The sequence below is a fragment of the Candoia aspera genome, chromosome 2 (genome assembly GCF_035149785.1).
Source record: "Candoia aspera isolate rCanAsp1 chromosome 2, rCanAsp1.hap2, whole genome shotgun sequence".
NCBI classification, from domain to species: Eukaryota; Metazoa; Chordata; class Lepidosauria; order Squamata; family Boidae; genus Candoia; species Candoia aspera.
Window position 1 is genome coordinate 3,726,880 of NC_086154.1, and position 22,016 is coordinate 3,748,895.

General features: G+C 45.0%; 1 protein-coding gene across 1 annotated transcript; it reads left to right on the forward strand.

Annotated features, from left to right (window-relative positions):
- The first annotated feature begins 1,405 nt into the window (after window positions 1-1,405).
- LOC134488828 (vomeronasal type-2 receptor 116-like) lies at window positions 1,406-16,504 on the forward strand. Its single transcript, XM_063291164.1, has 6 exons — window positions 1,406-1,505; window positions 2,094-2,236; window positions 8,879-9,118; window positions 10,050-10,301; window positions 12,979-13,123; window positions 15,609-16,504. The coding sequence occupies exons 1-6, from the start codon at window positions 1,406-1,408 to the stop codon at window positions 16,502-16,504; spliced, it is 1,776 nt and encodes a 591-aa protein (XP_063147234.1).
- Window positions 16,505-22,016: the final 5,512 nt, after the last annotated feature.

The following is a 22,016-nucleotide window of genomic DNA, read 5'->3' on the forward strand; positions in this document are numbered from 1 at the left end:
ATTTCGCATACTTTTGCTCATTCTCAGCTTTCTCTGTATTTGCATACTATTTCTTAAATAAATCAGTTATCTTTAAGCCCGGGCTTGTGAGACTGAGTATTTTGGAGTAGGCAACCATTACATAAAGCTGAGAATCCATAAGTAAACTTTCCGCTAGCCCCATCCAAGTGTTTGGGGAAGGGGAACGCTAGCGATGTCCGAACCCAGGCTGCAAGAGAGTGAAGGGGGTGAGGAAGAACCAGACACCACAAGGGCGCTTGTGGCCCCAAGCTCCCGAGCTCAGAGAGCAGCCCGCCGGGATAAGTGGGGCACTCAGAGGGAAGACCAGGGTTTACCATCTGAAGTGAGCGGCGCTACAGGGGATGACTATCAAACCGGGGAGGAAGGAGACTCCGAGGTCGAATCGCCCCAAGCGTCCTGGGAACTGGAGATCCCGTTGTCACCTACGGTAGTGGTGACCAAGGGGCCATTGGAAGAACCGGTTACCCGCGCATGCATAAAAGCCCTAGAGGAAAAAATCGAATCCATACTTGCCATAATAAAGGAACCCCCCCAGAGGGTCGGGGTTCCCGCGAGAGAGTCTGGAGGAAATGCCAACCCGACAACGCAATCCGGGGCCGAGGTCCCCATCACCCAGGGGAAGAAGTAGGACTCGGGCTTTCCGGCAGGTGAGGGGAAAGGAGTCGGGAGTGACCAGGGAAGGGTCACCGACCGTGGGCAGGCGTTCGTTGGCTTTCGCGGAACCATTTGAACCGAGAGAGTCGACAAGAACCCCTCCGCCTTTCATGGTAAAGTTTGATGGTGATCCTACCAAGTTGTCCTTCTTCATTACCAATGCCAGGAATTATATGGTGGACTGGGGGCGAAGCTTTTGCTCAGAACATGGCAAAATCAATGCCATCGCCAACAAACTAAAGGGGAGGGCAGCGGATTGGTATGTACAGCTATGCCAAGCCGAAGCCACGGAATTGGAAGAATTTGAGGAGTTTTTGTGGGCACTAAAACAGCACTTCGAAGACCCCTTGGCCCAAGAACGAGCGAAATGGTCGCTGAGGAAACTTTCCCAGGGATCTCTCTCTGTCGCGGACTATGCCTTGGAGTTTAAAGCCCTGGCTGGAAAGGTGGAGGATTGGTCCCAGTCAACTCTAGTGGAGATGTTCAAACAGGGACTGGAGACGGAGGTCCTCCGCTGGGCTTTGGGACGTGATGATCCCAAAACGTTGTATGGGTGGATTCAGCTGGCGGGCAATGCTGAAAATGCCCTAGAGACTTTTGCACATAACAAGGAACTGAAGCAAGGGAAGTCAAGTAAAAGCACCCGTGCCCCGGGATTCCCAAGCCAGCCCAAACTGAAAAGTTGGGAGGAAGAGAAGGAACAGCGTTTTGCGAAAGGGCAGTGCCTAAGATGTGGGAAAGAGGGACATTGCACATCTGCATGCCCAAGGAAGAGATCCGAGGAGCGGCCAGGGAAGTCATCCGGCAAGTCTCCTTCGGGACCGAGAAAGGTGAGGGCTGCCCGCGCGGAGGTCGAACCTAACGACAACCCATTTGGGGGAGAGGAGGAAGAGCTGGATTTTGAACAGCCAGCAGGAAAAGGCAACCACCTGCTCTGAAGGGTGCCGTGGGGCAGGTGGAAGAAGATGGGCGCGACCACGATTCGGTGAGTGGGAATTTTCCTACCCTGACAGTCAAGGTGAAATTGGGATCCAGTACTCGAACTGTGGAGGTGTGGGCTATGCTGGACTCAGGCTGCTCACGCTCGTTGATGCACCCCGATTTCGTAGCCGCATTAGATCTCCCCAGGTTCCCTTTGAAGCGGCCAATGATTTTTACACAATTGGACGGGACTATGGCTGGGGGGAAACCAGTAACCCACTCCACGGGACTGGTGGCACTGCAAATGGGTAGTCATTGGGAGAAATTGCCCTTCGTCATAGCGCCAGTGGGGGGCCCATTACTCATTTTGGAGATGCCCTGGTTTGTCAAGCAAAATCCCATTATCAACTGGCTGCATAGGACTGTGACATTTGCTGATGGATTTTATAAGGTGCCAGAGAAGGATTTATTGGGAGACAATGAGGGTGGACGGGCAGGCACAACCACAGTACAGATGCTGGAGCTGCTAGAAGGGCTGCCTGAGCAATATCAAGACTTCGCAGATGTGTTTGGAGAAAAGGAGGCAGATCGTTTGCTGCCTCACCGAAAGACGGACTGTGCCATTGAATTTCTGCCCAATGTAAAATTGCTTAACCCAAAAATCTATGCTATGTCCCCGAAAGAGTTGGCCACATTGAGGGAGTCCATTGACAAGAACCTGGCCAGGGGTTTTATTGAGCCGGCTAACTTGCCAGTGGGGGCACCTGTTCTTTTTAGACCAAAAAAAGATGGGTCTTTGAGGCTAGGTACAGATTTCCGTGGGCTAAATGCAGTTTCAATTTTAAACAAATATCCTTTGCTCCTCATCAAAGATACGTTATCACATCTGGCCAGAGGTAAAATTTTCTCAAAACTGGATTTACGGGAAGCCTATTTTCGTATTTGCATAAGGGAAGGGGATGAGTGGAAAACAGTGTTTAACTGTCCTCTGGGGGCTTTTCAATATAAAGTGTTGCCTTTTGGTTTGTCGGGGGCACCCGGGGTTTTTATGCAACTCATCAATGAGGTCTTGCATGACCACCTGTTCAAAGGAGTGTTGGTATATTTGGATGATGTATTGATTTATACTGAAACAATGTCCAAACATATTCACTTGGTGCGTCAAGTGCTTGCCAAACTGCGAAAAGCTGAGTTGTATGCTAAACTGTCAAAATGTGTGTTTCATCAGTCGCAAATTGATTATCTGGGTTACAGGATTTCAGAAGGGGGCATTGAAATGGACCCTGCTAAAATTGAAGCTATTGTCGCCTGGGAACCCCCATGCATGCAACACCAATTACAAAGTTTCCTTGGCTTCGCCAATTTCTATCGGGCATTTGCCCAAAATTTCGCGGAAATTGCCCTCCCTCTCACTGACTTACTGAAAACTAAAGCTCAGGGGGATACGTGGCGTTCCAAAAATCCAGGCGTGCTACTTAAGTGGACTCCAGCTTGCCAACAGGCGTTTGACATGCTCAAACAGCTCTTTACAACTGAACCCATCCTAAGGCACCCCGACCCGACAAAACCGTTTGTGGTGCAGGTCGATGCTTCTGATTTCTCTATCGGAGCCCTTTTGCTCCAAGCCGACAACTCAGGCAGTTTGAAACCCTGTGCATATTTGTCTCGCAAGTTTACGGAGACAGAGAGGAGATGGCATGTTTGGGAAAAAGAGGCATTTGAGGTAAAAGCAGCCTTGGAAACTTGGCGCCACTTATTAGAGGGGGCTTCTCACCCTTTTGAGGTTTGGACTGACCATAAAAACCTCGAAGCCGTAAGCACTAGTCGGAAACTCAGCCCTAAGCAACTCAGATGGGCTGAATTTTTCAGCCATTTTTATTTCTCCCTTAAGTTCATTCCGGGGAGGAAAAACTTTTTGGCAGACGCCTTATCCCGCAGACCCCAAGATTCCGGCCCTGCTGCACTAGTTCAGGATACAGTGTGGATGGAAAAACAATTGGGATTGGCTGCAGTGATGCGCAGTCAGACGCGCGCCCACACAGCTCAACGGCCAGCCATGACTCCTCCTTCCAGTCAGGGACATTTGCCAATTCCCTCCGATTTGCAACAACAGTTTCTTCTCCACCTGAAATCTGATACTTGGTTGCAGGCAAATTTAAACACTGTTACTTTTGATGGAGACTTTGCCTGGAAAAATGATCGTCTTTATGTACCAAAGGCCTTGCGAAAGACGATCTTGCTTCGCTGTCATGATGATAAACTGGCGGGACATTTTGGATACCTTAAGACCCTCCATCTCACCCGACATCAATTTTGGTGGCCAGCTGTCATCAAGGATATTAAAACTTATGTAGCCGCTTGTCCTGTTTGCGCTGCAACTAAGCGCAAGGCTGGAAAACCCCAAGGCTTGCTGCAACCTGTAGCTAACCCTGCCTATCCTTGGCAAGAAATCTCCATGGACTTTATAGTTGACCTACCCCCCAGTCAACATAAAACAGTGATTTGGGTGGTCAAAGACTTCTTCTCCAAGCAAGCGCATTTTATCCCCTGCGCGTCCATTCCCACCGCGCAACAGCTGGCCCGCCTATTTCTCGTACACGTGTACCGCCTTCACGGGATCCCCTCCTGTTTGGTGAGCGACAGAGGCTCACAATTTACATCACGATTTTGGCGGGCATTTATGAAACTGGTAGGAACCACTCAAGCCCTCTCTACGGCATGGCATCCGGAGACAGATGGATCTACTGAGGCGGTTAATTCCACACTGGAACAATATCTATGTGCATTCGTTAATTATCAGCAAGACAACTGGGTCGACCTGCTTCCCTTCGCTGAAGTTGCTTACAACAACGCCGTTCATCAAAGCACTGGCCAGGTGCCTTTTAAAGCTGTGTTCGGCCGTGATTTTGTCCCCATACCAGAACTCCTGCATCCACAATCTCTGCCTTCATCTCTAACTGATTGGGCACAGAATTTGACCGACTCTTGGCAGAAAATTCAACAAGCATTGCACCATGCCCAATCCTCTTATAAAAAACATGCGGATGCAAAGCGCTCCCCCCAACCTCCATTTAAAGTAGGGGATAAAGTCTATCTCTTCACAAAGTTTATCAAATCACCACAGCCATCCAAGAAATTGGGACCTAAATTTGTTGGGCCTTTTCCTATTGTTGTGCAAATAAACCCTGTGACCTTTAAATTGGATTTGCCACATAACCTTAAACGTTTGCATCCTGTTTTTCATTGCAGCTTGCTCAAGCCATTTCTCCCGTCCGACCACTGGCATCCTCAGCAATCACCTCCCCCACCCATTATGATTGATGACCAGCAACACTTTGAGGTCAAGGGAATCCTCGACTCTCGGCGCCGGAGGTCTACTTTACAGTACCTCATTTGTTGGAAGCATTTTCCTCATCCTGAGTGGGTTGCTGCTCCCGATGTCCGCTCTCCGGACCTCATTGCTAAATTTCATGCTGCTTATCCAGCCAAGCCGGCTCCTTAGCAATTTTTTTTTTTTTTTTTAGGGGGGCGATATGTCATGTTCCTCGTTTCAATGGTTTGAATCCATCATAACGTTTCTCATGTCACTTTCCTGTTCCATGTCTGTCATTTGCGGGGAGGGGAATTTCAGCCGTGCTGGGCTGTAATCTCCACGCTGCTCTGCAGGAATGTGTGTTTGGGTTATGACATGTATTCAAGGTTACTTTCCCAGGCCGATGTGGGACGGTTGCTAACACCTGGGAGGGGGTGGTTGCTATGCTGGGGTGAGGGGTGGGATTGGGTTTGAAGCGAGAGTATTTGGTTTGTATTTCGCGCGCTTTTGCTCATTCTCAGCTTTCTCTGTATTTGCATACTATTCCTTAAATAAATCAGTTATCTTTAAGCCCGGGCTTGTGAGACTGAGTATTTTGGAGTAGGCAACCATTACATTGTCTGAGGGACCACCTCTCCCCAATTATGTCTACATGTCCATTAAGCCTGGCAAGGAAGGGATGATTTGGGTCCCATCAATTAGGGAATGTCATCTGGAGGGCCCAGAGAGAGATGGTTTTGACACCACCTTTTGGAACATCATCCTCCAGAGATTAAACAGGCCTTTTGGCAAGGCCTTAAAGATCTGGTTGCATCATTGGGCTGGGGATCCAGATGTGTAGCAGAGGTGTGCAATGTTATGTTGATTTGTTGGTGCTGGTTCTGATTTTTTTGATTGTTGATTATGTGTGTGTTGTTTTAATATTAATTCATTTCATTTTATTGATTAGTCGAATTGATCTTCCCAATTTTGTTTTGTTTATTCATTCAGTAACTTCCGACTCTTTGTGACTTCATGGACCAGCCCACACCAGAGCTTCCTCTTGGTCATCAATACCCCCAGCTCCCCCAGGGACAAGTCCGTCACCTCTAGAATATCATCTATCTATCTGACCTTATCAATACAGCAAGATAAAATTAAAATATAAACAAAGCATAATCAGGTGATAGGAAGGGATACAATAATAAAATAAGATACCTATAATTGTGATCACAGAACAAAGAGAGAATAATCAGATGAGAGAATCACCTTTACAGGATATCCCAACTTGTTCAATATATTGGGATCTTAAAGCCCCATCCTTCAATATGAACGTAGCAATTATTCGTACAATATATATATGTTAGTTCTGCCCAATAGTTCTTTGTTCTTTTTATTTATTTATTGGAAATGTTCCTTCGAATAGTGGAGATAAACATCTATGCCTGATGGAGGCATCTAGTTGACAGTTAAACGGGATATGGGGAATATTTTCAGTATCAGGTGAACCGCATATACAGGTTCTCTCATAGTACGGGATATTATGAAAGCGTCCATATTTGGCCATTGAATCCAGCAACTCAACTCTTGTTCTGGAAAAGGCCCTTCTTCCAGATTGGGGCAGACTTACTGGGCTGGGGATCCAGAGGTGTAGCAGAGGCATGCAATGGTTATGTTGATTTGTTGATGCTCCTTCTGGTCTTTTTGATTGACTGTTGATTATGTGTGTGGTGTTTCGATAGTTCTGTGTTTTATGATGTATTTACTGTTGTTACCCACCCAGAGTCTTAAATTGAAGCAAGCAATAAAGAAATGAATATGAGTCTGCATTCAACAGATGAGCAACCACCCATCTCCGCAGAACCTTGGCTAACTTGACAAATACAGTCAAAGTCCAACATAGACAAATAGTGTCAAAATCCATCAAGACCAACTAAATTCATAATTATGTGGGACTGTTCACACCCTTACTATTTTTTTTTTCTTGATACTGGCTTGCATAATGATAGTCTCTTTCAGAGGTCTGGGGCCAAATTCTCCTCTCCCATCATTGGCTCATTCTCAAAGTTAGAACACCACCTGTGACTTTTCCCTTTGTGGTCCACTGTTGACTCATCCCGAGGGGTGGTGTCTCTCCTTGCCTTTATCCAAATCATAGCGATTTACTTGCTGTCTTGTTGCTCAATCTCTAGAGAGTTTTCTGCAAACCTTAAGAACATTTGACAGCAAGCTCAATAACATGTTTTCACCTCAATAGCAGACGAAAGCCTTCTTGGCTGATATTACGTTATTGGAAAGTTTTGGGTGCATAAATGGTTCTGGAGAAAGAAAGAGCAAGGGGAGCCTTTCAGGGAGGCAGGGGCTGTGTTTACTCCCCTCCCCTTCAGATGTGAAGCCTTGGCTGGACCCCGTCTGGATTAGGAAAGACTGTGAAGCTTCTGCCTTGGAAGAGGGCATTGGAGTTTTCTACTTCTTGATCTTTACTCAAAGCAAGAACAGGACTGATGGTTCACTCAGGAACAGAAGTCATGTTGCTGCTTGTGCTGCTTCTGTGGCCCGAAAGAGTCTGTATGAAGCTCAACGCCAAATGCTTCCTGACTCCAAAGAGGGATGGGGTGAACCCACAAAATCATTACAGGCCAGGAGAGTTTTTGATTGGTGGCATAATCTCTGCAACCAGGGCTAAGTTTCAACCATTAAGCTTCAACACAACCCCTTCAAATGAATTATTGTGGTAAGTGAATCTACCTGCATTTCATTAGAGCCACCCTCCAACCTTAGGAGCTACTGTCCCCTTGATCTCCTACTTTTGTTCTCTCTCATCTCCCTTTCCTTGACACATCCTGAGCAGAGCTGGGCTGGGGAGAGAGAAGAGAGGGGGGTTGCACCCTTCTACCCCCTTCCACTCCTCCCTTGCCCCATAAAGAGATCAACAAGGACACAAAAATGCAGGAATGCTGAATTTTTTCTCCCTGCATTAAAAATGAGATAACCTCCACATTCAATTTTCTGGACCAAAAGTCACTGGTAATATAGAGGAATCACAGACAGGAATTTATTTAGTCACTATGTATCTCTGTCCCATTCTCAACCGATGCCATGATTTCAATGGAAGTTAAGTCTCCACTCAAGATCTTCAAAATCTAAACTTGTCCAGAAGTCACTATCATATTGTCCTTGTTAACGGTCACAGAAGCTGCTTGTATGTGTTTGTACGGATGTGTCTGAATGTGGAGATGATGGTCTAAGTGGCCTTTCCAGCCTTAGGATTTAGTGATTCTACATTTTATATAGAGGCACAGGTCGAACTTCCAACTATTAAGTATTGCAGAAGGTAAGTTCCTTTCCAGTCACAAACTGGCGTCATGTCTTTGAAATTAATCTAGTGATATCTATTAATAACTATTATATCTATTAATAACTATTTATATAATATCTATTAATATAAGAAGATCAAACCGGTCCATACCCCAGGAAATAAAGCTGGACTGCTCACTTGAGGGAATGATATCAAAGGCAAAGTTGAAGTACTTTGGCCACATAAGGAGAAGACAGGACACCCCAGAGAAGCTGCTGATGCTGGGGAGAGTGGAGGGCAAAAGGAAGAGGGGCCGACCAAGGGCAAGGCGGATGGATGATATTCTAGAGGTGACGGACTCGTCCCTGGGGGAGCTGGGGGTGTTGATGACTGACAGGAAGCTCTGGCGTGGGATGGTCCATGAAGTCACAAAGAGTCGGAAGAAACTGAACAAATAAATAACAACAAATCTATTAATATGGAGTAGTGTTTCAATTATTTTTATGTTAATGATTTTAGGAATATTGTAATCCATTCAGAGAAACCCTTGGACTTGGGTAGATTAGAAATATTAACCTTAAAAAAGCTTAATTAAAATGCCTGTTTTATTTAGCATGTTCTAATACATTGATGCTTTCAGGATAGCAACATCAGAATACTGGAAAATCCTGTCCTTCCTTTTTGCCATCCAGGAGATCAACCAGGATTCCCACCTCTTGCCCAACATCACCCTGGGTTACAATATCTATGAAAGTTATTTCAGTGCACAAATGACTTCGGATGCTCTGCTGGACCTGCTTTCGGACGGGGAGGCCAACGTTCCCAACTATAGCTGTGGAAGGCAGAGGAACACAGTGGCTGTTCTTGAGGGGGCCGAAACTGACATCTCCATCCTCATTTCTACCATGTTGGACACCTACAAAATCCCTCAGGTATGTCTTTGCTGGGAAGATACTTTTTAGTGATGCAACGTTCAATCAGATGTCCTCTCCTATAAAAAAAAAAAAAAAAGAGTGATAGTGGCTTTGAGGATGAAGGTTCAGGTTACTCAAAGGAAGGGAAGATTTAAAGCAGACATATCCCCTCCACAATGGTCCCAGTCCAGAGTGGGGAATTTTCTAGTTCCTGAAATTTGGAAAATTCTCCACTGAAGAAGCAAATGGGAAGGGATACAATGCATAAAGCAATGGGTCAGTAGGTAAGCCACTAAGGAGTGGAACTATCCATTCAGGCCAGAATTATTATTTTAAAATGTGGATATTATGTGTATCATATAAAATACTATCTCTCCTTCCTTTTCAGATCAATTATAATTTTGTTTCCCAGATTCTGAGAGATAAAACTCATTTTCCTTTCTTCTACCCGATGCTCCCTGCTGAAGGAGTCCAGTACCCAGGGATGGTCAAGCTGCTCCTCCATTTCCGGTGGACCTTGGTTGGTCTGCTGGCTCCAGACACTGACAATGGACAGTTGTTCATGAGGATGATGACTTCCATGTTGATCAGGAATGGCATTTGTCCAGTTTTATCACAAACCTTTTCCAAAACAATCTATCAAGTTTTCATAAGTGATGGCCCATACCGCAATTGGAGACAAGTGAATGTCTTTCTTTATGGTGCTGAAGCTTATTCATTCAATATTGGACTAATCATTATACAACGAGTATTTGAAACTTTCAAGGAACCGGTTAAAGGAAAAGTCCTGATCATAACAATCCGATGGGACTTCACCATTTTTTTGAAAAACAGTATCTTTCCCATTCAATTCATCCATAGCATTTTTTCCTTTCTGATGAAGCGAAATGACATGGCTAAGTATGGAGGGTTGATCCATTTTTTCCCCACCATGCATTACCTTGCACAGACATCCTTTGTGTGCTCCTACACCAAGGATGCCTTTTCGGTGAAAGTCTGGAGACGGTGCAGAGAGAGAGAAGAACGAGACAGTTTGCCTCAGGAGATAACTGATCGGATCCTGTCTCTGGACAACTACTTCACTCACAACACCATCTGGGCTGTGGCCCGGGCCTTACATGCAGCCTATTTATCCAGATCCAAGAGGACAAGGATCAAAGTTGGGAAGAACCTGGAAACTCCAAGGCTGAAGGCTTGGCAGGTATTTCTTTACTGCTGCACGTCTCTCTCCTGCAGCTGAGAATCAATTTTACAAATGTAAGAACTGGGCTTCTATTCTGACAAATTCATTTGTTCAAACCCAGAAATGGAATTGAATTCCAACTTTCAATTCCTCTCCCTTTTGCATTCCCTTCACTGTTTTCCTTTCTTTTGCAATAGATTCTCTTTTTAATTTTCATCAGAAAGAAATAATTTCGATGTCTTGACTGTTTAGCCATACTTTCAATCAAATGTCATTGCATTTCCTGCTAATAATGGCTTCTTGGTTGGTCTATTGTCCTGCTTGCATGTCTCCCTTCTCTGACATCTCTCTTGGCAAGCAGAGCACCCCCATCTCCCAGCCAATCCTGTCCTCTTCATTCCAATGATCTGCAGGGTACATTAGACAGTCTCACCCTTCTCACCCCTCCCCTGCTGGGCTGCCCTTCTTCTGAAGAACTGCCTTGGCCCAGAGACAATCCCCATTTCTTGGTTAAAAAAGGTTTTATTCCTTTGCAAAACTTTTACATTTCCAGTAGGATTGTAGAAAGGAAAATGTGAAGGGCACCAAGTTGCAACATGTGGTGAACATTTTCTGGGCTGATAAAGTATGTAGTCTAAGGCCCAATTAGGACTTCAATGGCTAGACTGGAAACTGGGAGAAAAAAATCTGGAAAAAGACAAGAGGGAGGAAAAGTACATGGATATTCCGTAAAGTCTCTGGGAGTTGAGCTTAACTGGCAGGAGACTGACAAGGGATTTGGAGTTCCTCTCCTTGTCAAGTGACCCATCTGTAAACCTGATGCAGAGTTACGCTAGCACAACACACTCGTAGGGCAAAGGCATCCATGGTAATCCTCCAGGTGAGCAACGGTTTTTCTCTTTGTGAGCTTCCCATTCACCTAAAGAGACGGGAATCTGTGTCTCTGCGAGGAGCTTTGTGTTTCTTTTTAACATTGGTGGACAGAATTCTCTGTGCATGTTCAAAAAGGGGAACTGTTGGGACAGCTGAGAGACTCCCCCATAAAATATCAGAGGGGCCATTCTGCCACATCTCTGTGTGAGTGTGTGTCTGTGTCTGTGTGCAATTGTGCACTTCCTTTCAGAAAAATATAGAGGAAGATCATCAAGATCACCCAGAAAAAAGATAATAGTTCAGAAATTGCAAATTAGATGCAATCAGAAATATTCTCCAATAGCTTCTTGCCTTGTTCAACAAATGGAGCTCACTTAAACGGTTTTTGAGAAGTGTTTTCATGGAGGTTCTTAAGAACTGGAGCCCCCAAGAACACGATTCTATTCGGAAATGCATTCTCTAAGTTATTCCATGGGCAGGTGCTTTGAAGAGGAACAGACCAAAATAATAATTAATTACCAATCACTACCATTTATTCATTAATGTTTGAAGCTAATGATGTAGAGGGCAATCAAGTAGTAACACAGATGGAAGTTTGGGGAACTTTATCACAAAGAATATTTGAGGCTGATGTATCCGGCACTCAGAGAGGGATCGGTTAAGCATCTCTGAAAATTTACCCCATTATTCAGTTCAAAGAGAGAAAGGCAAGGCGTTCAGAGGACATGGGGGAGTTTTCAGGAATGATCACTTCACATCATGGTCAGCTGTAGGAAAAGGCAGAAAGAGGAAAATGGAGACTCTTGGCACAGGACATCCCAGCAGAATGTGGGAGGCTTCCTCCAACATCAAAGGAGGAGATAAATTGATAAGATTTAACATTAACACACCATACATGAACATTAACACACACTCACACATCTGCTAAGAGGGAGTAGCTTTCACACAAACACAGTTACTAGGGTAGTGATAATGAGATAGGGGAAATGTTTCTGGACTGGAGATGGGGAGAGAGAGAAAACAGGAAACTTTCCTTGCAATGCTGGTCTGCTTCTGCTCACAAGTCTGGTCCTGAAAGATTTATTTCTTTTATTTCTTTATTCCTTACATTTCTTCACTGCCCATCTGGCCAAAGGGTCTCAATGATGGTTCCACCAACACTCACAGGGAGGGAAGAGAAGGGCTCTCTGTCGGCAGCTTCAAGTCAGTGCTCTTTCCCTGGGTCTCCTCCATGTGATTCTTCACTTTCTAGACTTCATCAGGTGTCCTTTCCCACAACTACACTGGTTTAACAAATGCAGTAAGAGGCACTGTAATTGGGAGGACTAGAAGGAGTTTTCTGTGTTAAGGAGGAAGTGGGTAGGTGATTACGTAGTCCAGAGATAGAAGGAGATCTGGGAAAGAAACTCAGAATAACCCTTGCCAGATTCTGCTTAATGTAAATTGGGACAGGAACTTGGGCAGACTTTCAAGGTTGATGTCATCCCCTCCAGGTAGGACAGGTCAACAAATAGACACTGCAGGGATTTCCAGAATGCCACTTGATTGTTATTGGGTATAATAAGAGAATCTTGAAAGCCTGTCCAAGTTTCTCTCTTTCCCATCTCAGTGTTTATCCAGTTCATATATAATTAAGGTGTAAGTTAGCTGGTTTTACAATTTAATTATTTATAGATTGTTTCTTGAAGAACTTGGAAAATGAATCTGATACCTTCCTTTTGTATCTAAAGAAATCTTCAGTTCACCCCCAGCACAAGCAAAGGGTTTTAAAATAGAACATTGGATTCCTGTCTAAAAATATCCATTTTCTCTTCCATTCCAGCTTCATTCCTTCCTGCAATATTCTCAGTTTTACAATAATTCCATAGAAGGGGTGTATCTGGATGAGAAGGGAGACCTGGCATCAGACCTGGACCTTGTGAACTGGCTGATTTTCTCCAATATGTCTGTTAACAAAGTGAGGTTTGGTAGTCTAGAAAGACAAAGATCCCAGGATTTTGTATTTATGATCAACCCAAATGGGACTGCAGAGATGGAAGTGCTGAACAAGGTGGGAAAAAAGTTTATTTCACACTCTCTGAGGCTCCTACCAACAAGTTTGCATTCTTTGGGCAAGGTGTCATTTTGAATGTCATCTAAGTTCTTTAAATGAAGCAATATATTCCTTGGTTAGAGGTCAAGGTGTCTATAAGAAATATACCCTTAAATATTTAAGTAAACTATATGTTAGTCCTGGGCAAATGTATATATTACTGCCAGAGGATTCTGAGCAACAGGGTTCATTTTGCTAAAACAAAATATTCTCCCAAACCTTCCTTGAGTAATTTAGTATATTAATTTAGATTCTAAATCTAAAAATTGTATTCTGTGAAAAATTAGAAGAGACGATAACATGGAAGCAACATGCAGTTGAACCTGTTTGATGAACTCCAGTGTTTTCAAAGCTTCAAACTGAGTAAACCTCAGTGTTGAATTGCAGATCAACACTTCCCCCTTTGCCTCCATTCATAAAATCAATTAATTTTCTGGATCTCCTTCCTCTCTCTGCTCAGCCCCTGCCTCCTTCCCGGTGTGTGGAAAGCTGTCGTCCCGGATTCAAGAAGGTGGATCGGGAAGGGAAGCCCATCTGCTGCTATGACTGTCATCCTTGTGCAGAAGGAACCATCTCCACCATGGAAGGTGGGTGACACCAAATGAAAGGGGCAGTTCTCAGGAAAGTGCCTTTACCTTGATCTTTTCCATGCAAGGGCTGTTTCAAAGGAATTTCTCAGATGGACACCTTTCTTGTTCATTTCTCGCTGTATTTATTTCATGGTGAGGGATAAGAAATGACCTTGGAGGTTAAAGTGAGGTAGGAATTGAAAAGATACTGGACAACTAGGGCTTAGTGTTACTAGGAAGATGGGATTTCCTGTGCTTCATCTTGTCCACACACCTTTCATGTCTCAGTTTGCTCGTCACCCCATTTCTCTGAACAGTGGGAAGAATTATAGTTCCAGGACAGGATGACACTGGTTGGCTCTTTGGAAGAGTATTGATCAGGTCTTTCCACAACTGTCCCTGTCTGGATGGAACCCTGTTTTTTGGCATCTGAAATTCATGGCTTTCCTGAGCACCCAAAATAAAGGCAACTGTGTAGGAATCCAGAGCCCAATGACTTCTCTTTGTGCCTCTTCCATTTTCTTTCTGTTCACAAAATCCAGCAAACAATATTTCCAAACATGGGTCTTATACTCAGCAGGGATGACAGACATGGTGGCCTTAATGGTGCTTCCTACTCCTGGATGGTCTCTAAGTGAGATAGGAAGAAAGAAATCATGGATTGGGGCTGAGTCACACTGCCTTCTTGCTCTGGCAGGAAGATGGTCACTAACTATTTAGAACAGGAATCTATGATGATGCCCCAACTCACCTTGAACCCCCTTTTAGGTCACCTCCACCTAGCTTTTCTTGCTCTATGGCAAGTGTCTTCTGCTAACGTAAACTGTGCTAGGTGGTCCTTCACCTGCAGTTCATTCTATTGCAGGAAGTGGAGGGAGAGGTTGGTGGTGGTCCCTTCATGCATTGCTGAAACCCTGGACTTTTTTTCTTTTTTTTTAACAAGTTCAGTAGTTGAACAGGAAAATGGTGGACTGACCCTTCCTTCCTTCCTTCCTTCCTTCCTTCCTTCCTTCCTTCCTTCCTTCCTTCCTTCCTTCCTTCCTTCCTTCTTTCTTCATGATGAAACTGACATTAAAAGAAAACCCCACATAGTCAAATGAAGAACAGTTAAGATGGTTTCCCCTGCTAGCTGGAATGAAAGGAAGAAGCAGAACACTCTGGTGGGCTTTTCTCATCATTCCTCAAAGGATGTGCGCAAGGAAAGGGGTGTGAGTGGTCTTTGTTGTCCAGGCATGGGAGGGAGGGGAAAAGAAGGAGGGGAATTCACCAAACAGGGTAAGCACAGACCAGCTAGAAAAATCTGCATATCTCCAGAGCTAAATCTGGAATTACATTTTTTTAACTCGTTTTATCCATGGGATGTTCCTCGGAGAACATCCATGGGTTAAGTTCCTCAGAGAAACTGATGGCGTTTTAGAAGACTTTGACTTGGAAGGGGGCATTGAATGGTTTTATGGCTGAGCTGACAGTTTTGTGCACTGAGGGAGTGGGGTGTCCCCTACTGAGCCAGTGCCTTGTTTTCTCTGGGAAGGTGTCTTCCAATGAGAGGTTTCTAGCTTAGCCCTAAAATTTGTCTTCTCTGCTCCTTTCTAGAAACCTTATTAAAGTATGCTCAACAGGTGACAGTGCAGCTCGTGTGAAAACATTGGCAAACAGCCCACATCTCTTGGGGTCCCCCCTCTTACTTCAGACTGATTATCTTCACATGCAGTCATGGACACCACCCTAAATTTATGATGCATTTCTTTAAAGTATAGGTTTTATGGGAAATTGTACTCTTCCTTTTCTCAGATGCAGAAAAATGCACCAAATGTCCAAAAGATCAATATTCCAACATCCATCAGGATCACTGTATAGACAAGATTGTGACGTTCCTATCCTATCAAGAAAATCTGGGGATCATCCTGGCTGGCCTTGCCTTGATCCTCTCTTTAATCACAGGCTTTGTCTTGGGAATCTTCATTAAATTCCAAGAAACACCGATTGTGAAAGCCAACAACCGGGATCTCTCCTATATCCTCCTTGTATCACTTCTGCTTTCCTTCTTGACCTCTTTCCTCTTCATTGGCCAGCCAAGGAGAGCCACCTGCCTTCTCCGACAAACAGCCTTCAGCATTGTTTTCTCACTCGCTGTCTCTTCTGTCTTGGCCAAAACAGTCACAGTGGTGTTAGCTTTCTTGGCTACAAAACCAGGGAATAAAGTGCAGAGATGGCTGGGGAAGAGCCTGGCTAACTCCATCATCCTTTGTTGCTTAGGCATCCAAGTTGTCCTCTGCAGCATCTGGTTGGACACTTCTCCCCCATTCCCTGACTCTGACATGCACTCCCAGCCTGGAAAGATCATCCTGCAATGCAACGAAGGCTCTGTCGCCATGTTTTATGGAGCTCTCGGCTACATGGGCTTCCTGGCTGCTGTCTGCTTCATGGTGGCTTTCCTGGCCAGGAACCTCCCTGGGGCCTTCAACGAAGCCAAGCTGATCACCTTCAGCATGCTGGTCTTCTGCAGTGTCTGGCTCTCCTTTGTGCCCAGCTACCTAAGCACTAAGGGCAAGTATATGGTGGCTGTGCAGGTCTTCTCCATCTTGGCCTCCAGTGCTGGCCTGCTGGGCTGCATCTTCATCCCCAAGTGCTACATCATTCTTGTAAGACCAGATCTGAATACAAAAGAACACTTGATGTCAAAATAACATAGAAAAGTGGGTTTTCTATAATTGGCAATTAATCATTCTAACAGCCTTTGATCTTTCAATGTTTCTTAAAATAAGTGAAAAGAAAAGAGCAGTTCCTGTTTTTTTCAGCTCATGAGAGGAATAAGCCATCACTGAATAAATATGAAATCCTCTTTTCTATTTGCTTTTGAGTGTATGAATGCTTTGTGTTAGTGTAAGAGAATTTTCTCAAGAGGACATTGCAGCTTTCCACTGCAGCGTCCCATGATTTTCACCCAGCTGGATGGTTCTACTGTGGGAGGGAAACCGGTCACCCAATTCACGGGAATGGTGGCGTTACAATTGGGCAGCCACCGTGAGGGGCTGCAGTTTGTGGTGGCGCCTGTGGGTCATCCCCTAGTCATTCTGGGGATTCCTTGGTTGGTCCAACAAAACCCCTATATAAATTGGGTGCACAGGACCTTGACTTTTGGGGATGGTTTCTATCAAGCCTCTGGGGAGGAAGACGCTTGGGAGGCTGCAGTGGGGAGGGCGGCGGCAGCAACCCCGCATTTCACTGTCACAGCACTGGTGGGCTTGCTGGAGCAATACCAAGGTTTTGCTGATGTGTTTGGTGAGAAAGAAGCGGACCAACTCCCACCCCATCGAAAAACTGACTGTGCGATAGAGTTGGTCCCCGACGCTCAACTGCCCAAGCCGAAAATTTATGCCATGACTCAGAAGGAGCTGGTGGCATTGAGGGAGTTTGTGGACAAGAACTTGGCCAGGGGTTTTATTGAACCAGCGAATTCGCCAGTAGGTGCGCGCATCTTGTTTCAGGGAAAGAAGGATGGGACATTGAGACTTTGTACGGATTACCGCGGATTGAATGCGGTCTCAATATTAAATAAATATCCTCTTCCGTTAATAAAAGACATGTTAGCACATCTGGCTAAGGGGAGAATCTTCTCTAAGCTGGATTTGCGGGAAGCCTATTTCCGCATCTGCATACAGGAGGGGGATGAATGGAAGACTGCTTTCAATTGTCCACTGGGTTCTTTTCAGTATAAAGTTTTGCCTTTTGGGTTGGCAGGGGCACCAGGGGTGTTCATGCAATTGATCAATGAAGTGTTACATGAACATTTGTTCAAGGGTGTACTGGTCTATTTGGATGATGTTTTGATATATACTGAAACTGAAGAGGAACATGAGCGCTTGGTAAAACAGGTGCTTAGCAAACTGTGAAAGGTGGAGCTCTATGCCAAGCTTTCTAAGTGTGAATTTCATAAGACTCAGCTTGACTACCCGGGGTAAAGGATCTCTGACAAAGGCATTGAGATGGATCCTGTGAAGATTCAAGCCATTTTGCGGTGGGAGCACCTGCATACCTGTAGGCAGCTCCAAAGTTTCCTTGGATTTTCCAACTATTACCGCCAATTCATCCAGGGGTTCTCAGAAATTGTGTTGCCTCTTACTGACTTGTTATGTACCAAGGGGTTGGGGGACACACGCAAGGTAAAGAACCCGGGGGCATTGCTAAATTGGACAACTGACTGCCAGGTGGCTTTCAACAAACTCAAAAGCCTGTTCACTGCTGAACCCATTCTTCAACACCCTGATCCCACTAAACCCTTTGTGGTTCAAGTGGATGCTTCTGATTTTTCAATTGGAGCGCTCTTGCTGCAAGTGGATGCTGACAACCTCCTGAAGCCATGTGCGTAACTGTCTTGGAAATTTTCCAAGATGGAAAGGCGGTGGCATGTTTGGGAAAAGGAAGCTTTTGCTGTCATGGCGGCTTTGGAGGCATGGCACCACCTTTTAGAGGGGGCTAAATGTCCTTTTGAGGTTTGGACTGACCACAAAAATTTGGAAGTGCTCAGCGCACCCCAGAAGCTTAGTCCTAAACAGATCCGCTGGGCTCAATTTTTTAGTCGCTTTGACTTTAAATTGAAATTCATTCCGGGCAAGAAAAACTTCCTGGCTGATGCACTGTCCCGCCTACCCCAGGATGCGGTCCAGGTACCTGACATTGTGGGTACGGTGTGGACAGAACCCCAATTAGGTTTGCAGGCTGTCACATGCAGTCAAACTCATGCACAGCTGCCTCCTGCTTCAGTTTCACCAGTTGGGGGAAGGACTCCAGTGCCCTCTCACTTGCAACAACAGTTTCTGCATGAGGTGAAATCTGATACTTGGTTACAGGTGAATAGATACAATGTGACATTTGACAAAGGGTTAGCTTGGAAGCAAAACCGCCTCTATCTGCCTGACAATTTGCACAGGGAAATTTTAAATAGATGTCATGATGATAAGGTGGCTGGTCATTTTGGGAATGTCAAAACGTTGCACCTGGTACGGCACCAGTTTTTGTGGCCCACCTTAAGATGTGATGTAAAAAGTTATGTTGCTTCTTGTCCTGTCTGTGCCATGTCAAAACGGAAAGGGGGGAAACTGCACGGGCTGCTGCAGCCAGTTGCCAGGCCCTCCCATCCTTGGGAGGAGGTTTCTATGGATTTCATTGTGGATTTGCCTCCTAGTTAGAGAAAGACTGTGATTTGGGTGGTAAAGGACTACTTTTCCAAGCAAGCCCATTTCATTCCATGTTCTTCTATTCCATCTGCTCAGCAATTGACCCGCCGTTTTCTAATCCACATCTACCGGATCCATGGTAGCCCCTCCCGCTTGGTCACGGACCACAGGACACAGTTCACTTCCCAATTTTGGAAGTCTTTTTGAAGCTGGTGGGCACCAAGCAGGCCTTGTCCACTGCGTCGCATCCGGAGACTGACGGATCTACGGAGGTTCTCAATTCAACCCTGGAGCAGTTTTTGAGGGCATTTGTCAATTATCAACAGGATAATTGGGTCGATTTGCTGCCTTTTGCTAAGGAGGCTTATAACAATGCCGTTCATCAGAGCACAGGGCATACACCTTTTCATGTTATTTTTGGATGGGATTTTGTCCCCATCCCTGAGTTGCCCCAACCCCCCATGCAGCCCTGTTCTCCTTCTGATTGGGCTGCTCAGCTGGATGATTCCTGGCCGGTAATTCAACAGGCCTTGGCTGATGCCCAGTCTACTTATAAGTTGCACGCCGATAAGTGGCGAGCCCTTCAATCTGATTTTAAAGTGGGGGATCAGGTCTACCTTTCCACCAAGTTCATAAAGTCCCCACAGCCCTCCAAAAAGTTGGCTCCTAAGATTGTGGGTCCTTTCCCCATTGTGGGGATCGTGAACCCTGTCATGTTTAAACTGGCTTTGCCTCACAATCTGAAACGTTTGCATCCTCTTTTTCATTGCAGCTTGCTCAAGCCTGTCAGCCACTCTGAACATTGGCACCCGCAGCCTCCACCTCCTGCTCCGATCATGATTGACGGACAGCGACATTTTGAGGTGAAGGAGGTCCTTGATTCTTGCAGGGATCGTGGTGCCCTGCAATACCTGATTCATTGGAAGCACTTCCCCCACCCTGAGTGGGTGTCTGCCCGTGATGTTCAATCTCCTGTTTTAGTTAGACGCTTTCATCTGGCTTATCCTCTGAAATGTGCTCCTTAATGTTTCACTTTTGGGGCGGGGTATGTCATGTTCACCGTTCCAATGTTACCATTACATCGTAACATTTTGCATGTCATTTGGCTGATGCGTGTTACATCTGGGAGGGGAGGAGGATTCTGTCTCATGGGATTGTTATCTGTTTGCAGCTGGATTGGAATATGTTTGGGTTATCTCGTGTGCTCAAGGTTTCTTTCCCAGGACATCAGCAGAAATGGTTACCAGCACCTGGGGGTGGGGGGAGTTTGAAACGGCAGGGCGAGAGGAGGGATTACGTTTGTGCCGAGGGATTTTAGTTTGTATTTGGCATGCTTTTGCTCATTCTCAGCTTTCTTTGTATTTGCATACTATTCTTTAATAAATCAGATATCATTAAGTTCCAGCTTGTGAGTCTGAGTCTATTAGGGTAGGCAATTCTTACAATCCTTATATTCTCTTCCATTCCAGCTTCATTCCTTCTTTCAAAATCCTCCATTTCACAATAATTCCATCAAAGGGGTGTATTTGGATGAGCATGGAGAGCTGGTAGTGGACCTGGACATTGTAAACTGGGTGTATTCTACCAATCAGTCCATTAGTAGAGTGAAATTTGGGAGTCTAAAAAGAACAATCCCTGGATTTCAAATTTATGATCCACCAGAATGCTACTGCAGAAATGGAAAAGCTGAAGCAGGTGGGAAAAGGTCTTTATTTCACCCTTCCTGAACCTTTTGCCAACATGGTTGCACCACTTGGCCAAGGAGTGAGCAGGTCACCAACGTTCACTTAGAGAGGGAAGATTTTCTTTGGTTAGATCTCCAGGTATCTAAAATGGAGCATATCCTTAATTATTCAAGTCCAGTTGAACAGAGTTGTTCCTCCCTCCCCCCTGCCCAGATATTGGTTTTAATTGTTTTTACTGTTGCTGTGAGATTGTTAGCCCTGTGAGGTAGTCCCAGCAAAAAGCACACCCAGGAGTACTAGCTCTATCTTTATTGTAAGGTTACATTAACTGAGTCTTGCAAGACTGAAAGAAGTTCTACCCTCCTTTCCTTTCACTTTCTGGAAAACTAGGGAGGACCCCTTCTGAAATGTTTCCCATGCCATTCCCTCTTCTGCAGGCTGAGACATCTTTTACATGCTGCTTTTGCCATCTATAGCTCTTCCTCCCAACTTCCAAGGTCATTCCCGCATACCATTACAGGTGATCCTCATTTAACGACCGCTAGTTCAGTGACATTCAAATTTGCAACAGTGTTGAAGGTGTGGTTATTATGACTGGTCCTTGAGGTTCTGACCATTGCAGTCACATGATCCTGATTTACGACCTTTCCTGCTGGCTTCCCACAAGCAAAGTCAAAGAGGAGCAGGAAGTAATTCGGATGTCACAAAGAAGTGAGGTCCTCACTTAAGGACCTGTGATCCTTGGTTAATGACTGTAACTGTGGACTGTCAGAACTGCCATCGCTAAACACTGTGGTCTTGTGACATCACACTTTATGACCACTTTGCTTAGCAATAGAAATTTTTTTTATAGTTACGGTTGTTGACTGAGGAATATCTGTACAGAGATCTCCAGAGTTATGGACTAGAAGATGGGAGGCCAGATATCTCAAAAGCAAATAAAGTATTTCTTAGTCCACTATAAAGGGATGTAGATTTAAGCCATGGGGTAATGTGATTCATTTCATTAAAGCAAAGAATCCATCCAACCTTCTCTTGTGTAATTTAGTATGAAAATTTAGATTCTGAACTAAAAATTGTGGTCTATAGAAAATTAGGAGCTAAGAGGGAAGGAATATTCAGCCATATCATTTGATGAGCTTCAGGTTTTTTTTTACTTAGCAAAGATGGGCCTTGAACTAGTGATGTCCTATCTTAGAATGAAGAACCATGCTGAGATGGTAGCTTGAGTCTCTAGTGTTTATCGTCCTACTCTACTAGACAGAAAATCCTGCCAAACTGAAAGGCCATGGGAAACCCTCAGAGATAAACCCAAAATCAGGGAGGGTCTTCTCCGA

Excerpts from the sequence above, each read along its gene's own strand:
- LOC134488828 (XM_063291164.1), top strand. The coding sequence starts at position 1,406 with ATGTGGGAAAGAGGGACATTGCACATCTGCATGCCCAAGGAAGAGATC. Across the intron at positions 9,119-10,049 it reads ACACCTACAAAATCCCTCAG|ACATCCTTTGTGTGCTCCTA; the intron begins GTATGTCTTTGC and ends TACCTTGCACAG. Across the intron at positions 10,302-12,978 it reads CAAGGCTGAAGGCTTGGCAG|CTTCATTCCTTCCTGCAATA; the intron begins GTATTTCTTTAC and ends CTTCCATTCCAG.